Source organism: Talpa occidentalis, unplaced genomic scaffold (genome assembly GCF_014898055.3).
Source record: "Talpa occidentalis isolate TD23 unplaced genomic scaffold, MPIMG_talOcc4v2.1 talOcc4.9, whole genome shotgun sequence".
In the NCBI taxonomy this organism is placed as follows: domain Eukaryota; kingdom Metazoa; phylum Chordata; class Mammalia; order Eulipotyphla; family Talpidae; genus Talpa; species Talpa occidentalis.
Window position 1 is genome coordinate 69,550,906 of NW_023605305.1, and position 12,652 is coordinate 69,563,557.

General features: G+C 56.2%; 1 protein-coding gene across 4 annotated transcripts; it reads left to right on the forward strand.

Moving 5' to 3' along the window:
* The first annotated feature begins 427 nt into the window (after positions 1–427).
* On the forward strand, positions 428–11,511 carry FGFR4 (fibroblast growth factor receptor 4). Of its 4 annotated transcripts, none has more exons than XM_037499615.1 (18): positions 428–543; positions 3,094–3,239; positions 3,878–4,141; positions 4,226–4,306; positions 4,408–4,574; positions 5,450–5,573; positions 6,023–6,213; positions 6,342–6,480; positions 6,815–7,008; positions 7,096–7,241; positions 7,330–7,451; positions 8,750–8,860; positions 8,946–9,136; positions 9,722–9,844; positions 9,929–9,999; positions 10,229–10,366; positions 10,665–10,770; positions 10,868–11,511. In XM_037499615.1, exons 2-18 carry the CDS (start codon positions 3,149–3,151, stop codon positions 11,012–11,014), a joined length of 2,406 nt encoding a protein of 801 aa, XP_037355512.1. In that variant the 5' UTR covers positions 428–543; positions 3,094–3,148; the 3' UTR covers positions 11,015–11,511. The 4 variants fall into 4 exon arrangements, with proteins under 4 accessions (XP_037355512.1, XP_037355514.1, XP_054547832.1 ...); XM_054691857.1 differs by lacking the exon at positions 428–543 and adding an exon at positions 992–1,134; XM_037499616.2 differs by lacking the exon at positions 428–543 and adding an exon at positions 1,715–2,077.
* Positions 11,512–12,652: the final 1,141 nt, after the last annotated feature.

The following is a 12,652-nucleotide window of genomic DNA, read 5'->3' on the forward strand; positions in this document are numbered from 1 at the left end:
TCCCTGCCCGGGGATCGAACTCATGACGCAGTGGCTGCCCATAGCTTCATCGTGCTGTGGTTAACAACCCTTGCGCCATCAGGGAGGCCCGAGACCAGCCAAGGTCTGAGGAAAGGCGTGGGTCAGGACTACTGGGTCTAGTTCCCCGACAGTTGAAGAGCAGGGAATTCAGCAAGGGGCTAGAACTTGGAAGCCTGGCCTGGGTGGACCCAAAGAGGCGGGGTCTGAGGGGGTGTGCAGTAGCCTTGGGCGGGGCCGCGAGATTGGGTGGGATAGCGGGGCTGGTCTTCAGGTGGGCGGCACGCTGTGCCACCCGCAATCACGCGGCTGTCAGGGTCGAGCTGGTCCAGAAGGGGTGGGATCCGAGATGGGCGGGTCAGAAGGTGGGCGGGGAGCCGAGCCGCCCGCGGCCGCGCTGCCGCGGAGGGTGCATTCCTGGCTCTCTGACCGAGGCTGAGCGTCGCCTGGGTTGAACTTGCGGTCCCCACTCGGTGCGGGCGTCGGGCCTGGCGGGAGCTGAGAGACTGGCCGCGGAGGACTCAGGTGAGCCGGCACTCTGTGCAGGGTGTGAGGCCGCGGGCGCTCGAGGCGAGCCAGCACCCTGAGCGGACCCAGAGCGCGCTCCTAGCCGCTAGGGGGCGAGCGGCGGCGGTGCCCTGGGAACTGCCCCTTCTCCGCGTAGGGCACCTAGACGTCCGCTCGGCAGAGGGGGGTGAGGGTCGGTAAATCAGTAACCCGCTGAGCACACAGGGCCTTTTGTCCCGCTCCGTCCAAAGAGCACCCTGGCCGCGGAGCTGGTTACTCATTGCCCACCCGGGCGGGGGCGGGCCGGCTGTCCCTGCCAGCTCCCTCTCGGGACCCGCCGACTCGCACCTCCCGCCGGGGTGGCTGGGTAGGGGTGGAGGGGGGAGAGCGGGCTGGTCCCTAGGCTGCAGGACCGTCTGCGCGCGCTGCGTAGATCCGAGGAAGCTGCGGCTCCGAGAGGTGCAGCCTTTTGCCCTGGGTCCCTCAGCGCTTAAGTCCGGGAGGCTGGAGAAGAAACCAGGACTGCCTGATACCAGATCAGGCCCCTCGACCCCGCCTGCCTGTCTGCCGCCAGACATGTGATCCAACTGAGGGTCCTGAGGGTCTAAGGTCAGGGCAGAAGAGGGTGGGAATAAAATCCCCAGGCCTCCCTACCCCACTCCCAACCCAACCAGTGCAGGCAGAGAGCTGCCCTCCCTTACGGAAGTGGGACTGGGGGCTGGAGGGAGGGGTTCTGTTAATAGGGAAGGGAAGACCTTGGAAGCTGACTGTGTGCAGAGACAGTGGCTCCTAAGCTAGGTGGAGTAAAAAAATGTAGGGTCCAGAGGCATGGACAACAGAGCAGGCATACCCAATTTTGAAAGGCAGTCTCTCCTCAGTGCTGAAGAGGCTGAAGGGGCCAGATTGTGTGGCCAAAGAGATTGACTGGGGATAAACAGCCAGGACTGGATCCAGCTGGACGCAGGCAGACATTAAAGACTTGTAAGCTGGAGGAGTATGTGTCACATAGTGGCTTTGTAATTTTTTTTTAAAAATATTTTATTTATTTATACAAGGACTGGGGTACAGGTCAGAGGCAAGGGAGGGTGAGAGAATTCACCAGAGCCCGAGCGGGGAGCATAACAGGCAGGCGGACCGAAGACACTGCAGAGGGGAGCAGCGGGCGAGGCTGCCGACAGCTTCACTGTGCGGCTCTCCACCCTCTGCGCCACCGGGGAGGCCCTGGATGTGTAATTTTTAAAGCTCTGCTGGAGAGTGGAGGCCAGTGAAGCCTGGGATTTGTTTGCAAATGTTCATGTAAGAGGTGACCATGCCTCGCCTGCATCTGAGGAGGGGAGGTTGGGTAGGAGAGGGAGCGAAGAGGCAACCATGAGGAAAGGGGGAAGGAGTGAAGAAGGGATGGTGGAGAGGATGGGTTTGTGGGCAGCCCAGAGAGCAGATAGTTTGAAGGAAGAAATGATGACTCCGGCGAGGAGAAGCTAATTGCCCCTGAGCCGGACCTGGATGGAGGGCAGTGGCTGAGGAGAGAGGAGCAGTGCATTTCCTGGACAAGGTAGGTCCGGAGACACAGGGCAGCCTAGCTTACTCAGCCAAGGTAACAACCCTGGGAATTAGCTGATCACCCTCTTCCCCTGCCCTAGACGAAGTTGTTTTGAGTATTCTTGGTGGCATTTGGAGGAGGGTAATCAGATGGGGTGTGTCCATCACACCTGACCAGGCACACACTGGAACCAGATGTGACTGACCGAGGGGAGAGCCAGGGCTACAGTCATGAGGAGAGTTCAGGGAGAACATTCCAATGTCGTGTATGCCCACACATTTCTTGCTTATCCTGCAAAGCTGTGCTATGAGGACAGTAAGTAGCCCAGAGAGGGAAAGGGACTTGCAAGTTGGTAAGAGACAGGATTTGAACTTGGCTCTGTTGGACACAAAAGCCTGTGTTGCCTCAGATGAAGCTGTGGGGGCCACAGAAAGCAGAGCAATCTGTCAGAATGAGGAAGAACTTCTGTTGGACACGCGCTACCCTGTTAGTACTGAGCGCCCTGCTGCTGGAGGTATCCAGAGTTGCTATAAGGACTGGGGGGGGGGGGGACAGGGGAGCAGGGCGCGGAGGTCAGATCAGATAACATCCAGATGGTGAAGTTTGGCCATGTATTATATTTCAAATCTTTTCTTTTTTGACTCCTCAGCAATAAATTCATTTATTCAGCAAAAAATAAATTATGTGTGCTGAGAGTGAGCAGAAGCTATGTCTCTGTTCTCTGCTTTCCTCTGAGGAAAGAATCCCAGAACTGCCCTTTCTGTGAACTCGTGCCAGGGTCTCAGCGGGACCAAGGAGAGGAAGCCCAACCCACCCCCTGTGCACAACCTACTGTGGTTTGGTGCCTTGGTCTCCAGCAACTTCAGAGCTGCTTTCAGTCTCTGCCCTGCTGCTGCCTGGCAGGGGGCAGGAGGTCTTGGACAAGTCTGCAGACCATTTCCGGTCTCAGTTTCCTCATCTGCAAAATAGGGGGATAGTACCAGCATGCGCATGTGATAGGAGCTCTTCTCTTCCTCCCCCTTTTGTAGGAAAGCCTTTGGCAGAAGCCCAGCCTGGGTGCCTTTGAACAGCAGCAGGAAGGAGATGCGGCTGCTGTTGGCCCTATTGGGGGTCTTGCTGGGCGTGCCCAGGCCTCCAGCTTTGTCCTTTGAGGCCTCTGAGGAAATGGAGCTGGGTATGGCCTTTAAGGTGGGAGAGGATGGTAGGGGTGGGCACTGGAGGGGGCTGCTGGCCAAGCAAAACTGGAAAGGGTCCTGCCCAGGTTCAGAAGAAGTGGCAGCAGGGCTCAGGGTCCAACCATTGAGAATCAGTGTCTGGCTCTCAGCAACCATCCAAATATCTCTGTGTCCATGAGAGAGGATTGGCATTGCAGGGCACAGGGCCCTCGTTGGGCTGCAGAGCTGGTGGTGAGCCGTTTGTGTGTGTGTGTGTGTGTGTGTGCACCGCGCGTGTGTATGTGTGTGTGTGAGCACACTTGGGTATGTGCCTTGGGGAAGCTATATAGCATGTGTGGTGTATTTGCTGGGTGTCTGATGTGCCCCCAGGGTATGACATGTGCCTGTGTGTGGCACCTATAGCATGTGAAGTGTGTGTATATCTGTCTTAGGCAGCGGCATGTCCAACCCAGCATGTGTGTGATGTGCACCAGTGGTGTGATATTTGCCCTGTGTGTAGTATCTGGCATGTGATTATGTGTATTGAGGACCAACAGATGTCCAGCATGTGATGTGAGATGCTTGTGCCCTGCATGTGCAGTTCTGTTCTCTGTATGCAGGAGATTGTGGAACTCACTCACCTGTCCTTGGCCCACAGAGCCCTGTCTGGCCCCTAGCCCAGAGCAGCAAGAGCAAGAGCTGACAATGGCCCAAGGACAGGCTGTGCGGCTGTGCTGTGGACAGGCTGAGCGTAGTGGCCACTGGTACAAGGAGGGCAGTCGCCTGGCACATACTGGCAGAGTACGAGGCTGGAGAGGACGCTTGGAAATCGCCAGCCTTCTACCCCAGGATGCAGGCCACTACCTCTGCCTGGCACGGGGCTCTATGCTTGTCCTGCACAATGTCACCTTGATTGTGGATGGTAAGGTCTGGCAGGGGCTGCAGGGACCTGGGAGAGAAGCCCCTGGTTCTAGACCTTAGATGCTTCTTTTTGTCCCTGACATAGACTCCTCAACCTCCAGCAATGGTGATAAAGACCCCAAGGTCCACAAGGACCCCTCAAATGGGCATATTTACCCCCAGCAAGGTCAGTATGAGTCCACAAGGATTTATTTCCCTGAGAAGAGACCTGTATGAAAGCAGGTGTTCATCCTGGAGCACTAAGTTCTCCCAACACCCCCACTTCAGCACCCTACTGGACACACCCTCAGCGCATGGAGAAGAAACTACATGCAGTGCCTGCTGGGAACACTGTCAAGTTCCGCTGTCCAGCTGCAGGCAACCCCATGCCCACCATCCGCTGGCTCAAGGATGGACAGGACTTCCATGGGGAGCATCGCATTGGAGGCATTCGTGTGAGTCTCCGGGTTCCAGGGCCATCTGCTCCTCCATTTTCACTCTCCCCTCCATCCTCTCCTAGCTATCAGATCCTCAGTTCCTTCCCTCATGAGGAAGGCGGTGCTAGACTGACAGTGCTAGACTGTGGACCTGGACAGATCTGGTGCAAGTTCCTTCTCTGCCACTTTCCAGCCACTGACAACTTCTCTGTCAAGCAACTCCATTTGTAAAGTGAGAAGGCTCACTGACCAGCAGATATCAGTAAGTTTTAGCAGCTCATTCACTGCAGGGACAACCTGCAGGGTGAGTTGTACGTCGTAGAGGAAGATGAGACTCAAAGAGACAAAGACCATCTCCAGGTAGCACAGCTAGGAAGAGAAAGTTAAAACTCAAAGACTCAAACCCAAGGCTCAGATATTTGATGTTTTCTGCTTCTCACAATGTCCTTGTCCTTGGCCTGACCTCCCCAGCACCTAGAAAGCTTGGGAAGACCCAAATGGGCAGGATCTGGCCTCATGCCCTGGCCCCCAGGGTTGCCATGGGTTGGTGACTCCTCATGGACTTTTTTTTTTAAGATTTATTTATTTATTTGTTTGTTTGTTTGTTTATTTATTTATACAAGCACTGGGTACAGTCAGAAGCGCGGGAGGGTGAGAGAATTCACCAGAGCCAGAGCGGGGAGCAGAGCAGGCAGAAGGACCGAAGTACACTGCTGAGGGGAGCAGCGGGCGGCAGGAGAGGTCTGCGCGCCATGTGGGATCCTCCGCCGGTGGCCGGGGAGCAGCCGGGGATCGAACCGGCGCCGCAGAGGCCGTGGGCAGCTTCGCAACCCAGCGCTCAACTGCTGCGCCACCGGGGAGGCCCTCCTCATGGACTTTTCCCTCACCCCCAGCTACGCCATCAGCACTGGAGCCTGGTGATGGAGAGCGTGGTGCCCTCGGATCGTGGCACGTATACCTGCCTGGTGGAAAACTCTATGGGTAGCATCCGCTACAGCTATCTTCTGGATGTGCTGGGTGAGCGGATGGGCAGGCGAGGGCTGGGGGCCCTGACTCTGCCCTAGTTGGGGCCCAGTCTGGGAGACAGTCTTAGCTGACTCCAACTGCTCAGAATGTCCAGGTGGGTCAGGGGGAAGTTCAGGGAATAATGTGGGCCTAGAAGAGCAGGGGTTGATTGAGAAGAAAACTGTGAAAGACATGGGCAGAGGCTACAGGCTGGGGTCTAAAAACAATGCATTTGTGGGGAGTTGTGTGCCTGGGGTTTGAATGCTCGCCTGAGTTGGTGTCCTTGCCCCTAAAGGCAATAGGGAGCCATGGAATGTTTAATCAGGCTAAACGATGGACAAGTAAGGTCTGAGCTGGTATCAGGAGTAAAGCCCGGGAGCTGGGTGGTGGCTGGAGGCAGGTGACCAGGGTACTTCTGTGGGTGCCACTGGTCAAGGTTGACGGCTCGGCCCGGCCCCCAGAGCGGTCCCCGCACCGGCCCATCCTGCAGGCGGGGCTCCCTGCCAACACCACAGCTGTGGCAGGCAGCGACGTGGAGTTGCTGTGCAAGGTGTACAGCGACGCCCAGCCCCACATCCAGTGGTTGAAGCACATCGTCATCAACGGCAGCAGCTTCGGCGCTGACGGCTTTCCTTACGTGCAAGTCCTGAAGGTCCAGTCCCTGCTGGCACCTGCTCCCTACCCTTCTCCCACAGGGCGGGAAGGGTGGTGCCAGCTCCCCTCCTGGCCACAGTGTGGCCCAGGCCCTGCTATGACCCTGAGTCTATCTCCTCTTCTCAGACAGCAGACATCAATAGCTCAGAGGTGGAGGTCCTGTACCTGCGGAACGTTTCTGCCGAGGACGCAGGCGAGTACACCTGCCTGGCAGGCAACTCCATCGGCCTCTCCTACCAGTCGGCATGGCTCACAGTGCTGTCAGGTGAGCCCCAAGGGGTCCAAAGGAGGCTGCAGGATCCTGCTGTGATATGTTAGGTGGATGGTCTCCCTTGGCCTCTGGGCTCCAGGCGTGGGACGTGGCATGTGGATTTGTGCGTTGAATTCTACATGCAGTCATCCCTCTGTGGGTCCACATGTGACTGTTAGTGCTACCCTCTGGGATATGGGCATGAGGGACTGGGTATAACGTAGCTATTTTGGTGTGTGTCCCTCTGTATGTTGGGGTTGTATGTGCCCATATCAGCGGGTGTGGGGCCAAGCCCTGTGGCTACTAAACAGCCAGTTATCTCTGTGTGTGTGTGTCCATCTGTGGGCAGAGGAGGACCTTGCATGGACAGCGGCAGTGCCTGAGGTCAGGTACACAGACATCGTCCTGTATGCTCTGGGCTCTCTGGCTTTGGTTGTGCTCCTGCTGCTGGCCGGGCTGTACCGTGGGCAGCTGCTCCAAGGCCAGCACCCCCGCCAGCCAGCCACTGTGCAGAAGTTGTCCCGCTTCCCTCTGGCCCGACAGGTACCATTCCATCCTTCTCTCCCATATTCCCTCCTGTGTACTGAGACTTTCGGCTCCAATTGGCCAACCAAGTCTCCCACTTTGCAGTTCTCTCTGGAGTCAGGTTCCTTGGCCAAGTCCAGTTTGTCTCTGGTGCGAGGTGTCCGTCTCTCCTCCAGTGGCCCCCCATTGCTCGCTGGCCTTGTGAGTGTAGATCTACCTCTTGACCCGCTGTGGGAATTTCCCCGGGACAGGTAGGCTGAGCAGTATGAGGATGAGGGTGCAAGCTCCAGGCAGGTATGAGGCCCTGGCATCAGAGTTCTGGGCTTTCTCCATTTCCAGGCTGGTGCTTGGGAAACCCCTAGGCGAGGGGTGCTTTGGACAGGTAGTCCGTGCAGAGGCCTTCGGTATGGATCCTAATCGGCCCGACCAAGCCAGCACCGTGGCTGTCAAGATGCTCAAGGGTGAGTGTGTCAGCCTGGGGGAGACGCCATGGCCTTGGGACTAACAGCAGGGGCTCATGGTGCTAATGAGTGAGCACTGGGGGCCAAGAGAGGCTGCTGGACTCCAGCCTGGGACCTGGGGCCCAACTCTGCTACTGACCCTCACAAGTCACTTCTGAGCCTCAGTTTCCCCATGTGTCGACTGGGTAAAGAGTCCCCACCTTCCAGCCCTTAATTCCCAGGAGGAGCCTAGTGCATTATATCTTAACTATGGAGGTGATAATGACTACAAAGATATGGGGTGACGGATTTGGTACCTCCCTGTCAGTTGTGACCTCAAATAACCTTGTTAGCCTCAAAGGCCCTCCATCTCATTCTCCTTGATTGCCACCCCCAGTGACACCCTCAGCTTCCCCCAGGCTTTTTTCAGATCTGTCCCCATGTCCACCATTATAAGAAAACAGGTCTACTTAAGTGCCATCCTACTCCCAAGCAGCAACCCCAAGATGCTCAGGGCACACCTGAGACCCATCATCAGGCCTCTTGCTGCTGTCCCCCATCCCTCTCCACAAGAGTGACCCAAGTAGCTGTTCTGCTCCCCTCTTTCCCCTCTGCACAGCTGGGGCCACCTGGCACTTTCTGGGAGGCAAAGATTGAGAAATGTTCATTGTGAGATCCAATGGGGAGGTTTTATCATTGGCCCAGAGCCACAGATCAGTTCTAGGGCCTAGGTCTTTGTCCTCTGCCTTCTCAAAAGAATCTGAAGCCATTTCTTCCTGACCTTTCCTAGCTGCACGCTGCTGGCAGCTTTCTGAATTCCCTACCTAGATGGACTCCAGGCCTGATCAGAGGGACCTTGGGGAGCCAGCCCGCTTCCCGCCCCCAGGAACCCACACTTGACCCAGGGACTAATGCCATGCCCTCCAGACAGAACTTCCTTCCTGTTCAGAGCTCTTCCCTCTGCCCTGCTTCTTGGTCCCATTCTGTCAGGAATAGCCTTGACCTTATGGCATCTTTGCAATTGCTAGGAGAGGTAGGGTGTGACTTTTTGTCCCATTTCACACAAGAGGAACCAAGTTAGGAGACTTCCTCCCTCCCTCCCTCCCTCCTCTTCCCTCTCTCCCTCCCTCCCTCTCTCTTTCTCTCTCCTTCTGTCTCTCTATCTGAGGTAACACTGGTTTACATCACTTTCTATAACTCAGAGGAATAGGTTCAAGAGACTTTTTCAAGGCTACATAGGCTCGCAAGGATTCAGGTATGATGCTGTCCCCTACCCAGAGGCCTCCTTGGTTTAGTCACCTTGGCTGTTGTCCTTGCAGATAATGCCTCTGACAAGGACTTGGCAGACCTGGTCTCTGAGATGGAGGTGATGAAGCTGATTGGCCGACATAAGAACATTATCAATCTGCTGGGAGTCTGCACCCAGGAAGGTGGGATGGGGTGGGGTTAGGGGTGCGGGTGGTTGGTACACGGAGCCACAGTCCCAGCAGCTTCTATGTACCCCTCTTGACACAGGGCCCCTGTATGTGATTGTGGAGTGCGCCGCCAAAGGAAACCTGCGGGAGTTCCTGCGGGCCCGCCGCCCCCCAGGCCCCGACCTCAGCCCTGACGGGCCTCGGAGCAGTGAAGGGCCACTCTCTTTCCCTGCCCTGGTCTCTTGCGCCTACCAGGTGGCTCGAGGCATGCAGTATCTGGAGTCTCGGAAGGTAAGGGCTGTGTTAACACTCTGGACCCTTCCAACTAATCCATCGCCACACTTTCATGGCCTTGGCATTAAAGGTCTCCAGCTTCTCCTTTCTCCCCTTTATACCCTGTCTGAGTGTCCCCAAGTCTTTCCATGTACAGTTGACATGGTATGTTCCCATTACTTCCTTTCACAAGTGTGCAGAGCAAGGGAGGAGGTGATAGAGAGGGTGTGGGCTTTAAAGTTGGAGCACTTAGGGCCTCCCCGGTGGCACAGTGGATTGAGCGCAGCTCTGTGAAGCTGTCCACAGCCTCTGCAGTGCAGGTTTGGTTCCTGGCTGTCCAGGGAGATACCCACATGGTGCAGCAGATCTCTCCTGTCTTGCCCACTGCTCCCCTCATCAGTGTTTTCGATCCATCTGCCTGTTCTGTTTCCTGCTCTGTCTCTTGTGAATTCTCTCACCCTCCCGCGCCTCTGACCTGTACCCTAGTTCTTACATAAATAAAGTAAATCTTTAAAAAAGATAATAAAGTTGGAGGACTTAGGTTCCCCTTTCTGAATTTTGACTTCCTCATCTATAAAATGGGTACATGATCCCTGCCCTCAGTGCATTCACCGGGACCTGGCTGCCCGCAATGTGCTGGTGACCGAGGACAACGTGATGAAGATTGCTGACTTTGGGCTGGCCCGTGGTGTCCACCATATTGACTACTACAAGAAAACCAGCAATGTGAGGGGAGCAGGGCAGAGCCAGATAGGGGGCGGGGGGTACTTGGACCTCTTGATCCGGCACCAATGCCCCCTCTCCGTCCAGGGCCGCCTGCCTGTCAAATGGATGGCACCTGAGGCCTTATTTGACCGAGTCTATACACACCAGAGTGATGTGTGAGTCCCAGAAGCTGGGGTTTGGGGTGTCTGTGGCCAAGATTGTCCTACCCCACAGAAAGGGAAAAGCACTTGCCCAGGGTCACACAGTTGTGGGACCTGAATGTGATCAGATTAAAAAAAAAAACCCCAATCCCCACTCCTGTGATGCTTGTGGGTCCCCTCCCCATACCAGCCTCAAGAGTGGGTAGCCAACCTGTGCTCTGCTGAGCCCCCATCCTGCCTCCAGGTGGTCATTTGGGATCCTGCTGTGGGAGATATTCACCCTTGGGGGCTCCCCGTACCCTGGCATCCCTGTGGAGGAGCTGTTCTCACTGCTGCGGGAGGGACATCGAATGGACCGGCCTCCAAACTGCCCCCCAGAACTGTGAGGCTTCATCCGCCCCACTCTCCCTTTCCTGTCCCCATCCTCTACTCTCCACTTGACCTCAGAGTCTGGCCCTGGGGACTCACCAGCATTGACTCAAAAAGTTGCTAAAGCTGCCACCTCCTCAGCCCAGGTGAGGAGGTTCTAGTCTGGCTTCTGTGCCCTTCCATAGAATCACCCCACTTGCCCCTTTTGACACAATGCACCCAAGGCCCAGAGACCTCCCCCAGAGTCCCTCCAGTGCTCCCCTTACCCCAACTTTCAGGATCCCTCTGACCCTACACCTCACCTCTCACAGGTATGGACTGATGCGTGAGTGCTGGCATGCGGCACCCTCTCAGAGGCCCACTTTCAAACAGCTAGTGGAGGCACTGGACAAGGTCCTGCTGGCCGTCTCTGAAGAGGTACTGTTCCCCTCCTGCCCCATGACTTCCTTCTCCTGCTCCCCTCTGGGCCTTCTCCTTGCTGACTACCAGGACTGACCAGCCCTGTTCCCTGCAGTACCTGGATCTTCGCCTGACCTTTGGACCCTACTCCCCAACTGGTGGGGACTCCAGTAGCACCTGCTCCTCCAATGACTCTGTCTTCAGCCTCGATCTGCTGCCACTGGGATCCAGCTCCTTCCCCTTCCCCAAAGTGCAAACATGAGCAGGAGCATGAGATTATGTGGGCCACCAGGCCCAACCAGAAACCTTAGACCTCCTGGCTCAGCAGCAACCTGGCAGTGTTTGACCTCGGCAGCCCCAGGCACTGACCTCAGGGTGCTGAAAGGTTCTGCTTTGGGGAGGTCTGCTCAACCTACTTGAGGTTTCCTGCTCTGGTCTTGGGTTTCAACCCGTGACAAGGCCCTTAACCCTGGGAGTTATGGCCCCAGGGTTCTAGAAGTCCGAGTGTTAGGGTTCTGCTTGGGACTTAGCATACTTAGCATTCAGCCCTTGTTCCCGGGGTCTGGCTGGACATGGCTGCAGGACTTTCCTAAACCTCTTGCTTCCCTACACCAGCTGAGAGATCTGGCAGTCTAGAATCTCCTCTCCTAAGGCCTTCCCACCTCCCCTCTGCTGCTTGTCCCAACATCTTGGCTGAAGGAGCATTGGCCTGTGCTCCTGGCTGAAAGGCTGGAAGCCTGCCGAAAACAGAGAAGCAAATGGCCTTTTATAAATTATTATTATTATTTTTTTTGAAGTAAACTTCTGTGTGCCTGGTGTCTTCCCTGCAGCAAATGAAGAGCAAATAAGGTGGAGGGATCCCCCAAACTGGGATGCTGCCGAGTGACACAAACTGAAAGTTCTCTGTCAAGTTTTAGGGTTGCATTCACCTCAAGCTGTCTCCAGGTGGACCAAGTTCTATGCAGCACTCTTGCTCAGTCTGTCTTTCTGGTACCATCTTGCGTATGTGATGGTGTGAAGTGAGCCAGGGTAATTCATGGGCAGAGACCACAGCTCCATCCACTGTAGAGATACCAGTGCCCTTTGCACATGTGTCAATGTGCCCTCTGCACATGCATGAATGTGTCCTGTGACTGTCCCCAGGGAAGCTGGCAACACCCCTCCCCCCATCTGCTGAGCTGACCGTTAACACAGCATGAAAGCCTGAAACCCAGCCTCAGGGCTGCAGCCTGCTCCCACGCTCTGCCTCTGTCTGGGGGCTCATGGAGCCATGCCCAACCCGCCTCACCCTGGCCAGTCTCCCAGGCAGCAGCTGGTTGCCGCCTGGCTGGGCTGCAGCTGTCCCTGCCTGCCTGGTCCTCCGCTGGGGATGTTGACATGGCCCTATTCTCAGACACCCTCCTTGGGGGCAAGTGGGAGGGGGGTGATCAGCATCCAGGCCTCTGAGCCTGGAATCTTCCCTGGCTCCATCCCTGAAGTATCTATTGCTTTTAGCCCCTAAGCCCCAGAATTGATAGGTGAGCATGCCTGACCCAGTGCCTGGTGCTTACCCTTTGTGGGAACCACCTGAATTGCCTCCCTAGCCCCCCAGGGGTTGGTGGTTGAAAATACAAAGGGAAGGGATAGATATAGGAACCGGGGCTGGAGCTGCCCTGGAAGGCTGAGCAGCAGCTAATGGCCATGCTCCTCTCCCCACTCCTGGCCTCCCACCATGCACTCTAACTCACCATGTCCCCCACAAAACCACCTCCTCCAAGACGACCCCTCAGAAGGCACCAAGCCTAAAGTCAGGGAGTCGTCCCCAAACAATGACTTCCTCTCAGGTACCTGAGAGGACGGGATTTGAAGTCAGGAGTTTCAAATCCTATCATTTCCACTGTCCCCACTTTTTTGAACAGCA

Coding starts and splice junctions, on each gene's coding strand:
- FGFR4 (XM_037499615.1), top strand. CDS start 3,149: ATGCGGCTGCTGTTGGCCCTATTGGGGGTCTTGCTGGGCGTGCCCAGG. Junction 8,861..8,945: donor GGGAGTCTGCACCCAGGAAG/GTGGGATGGGGT, acceptor CTCTTGACACAG/GGCCCCTGTATGTGATTGTG. Junction 10,000..10,228: donor TATACACACCAGAGTGATGT/GTGAGTCCCAGA, acceptor TCCTGCCTCCAG/GTGGTCATTTGGGATCCTGC.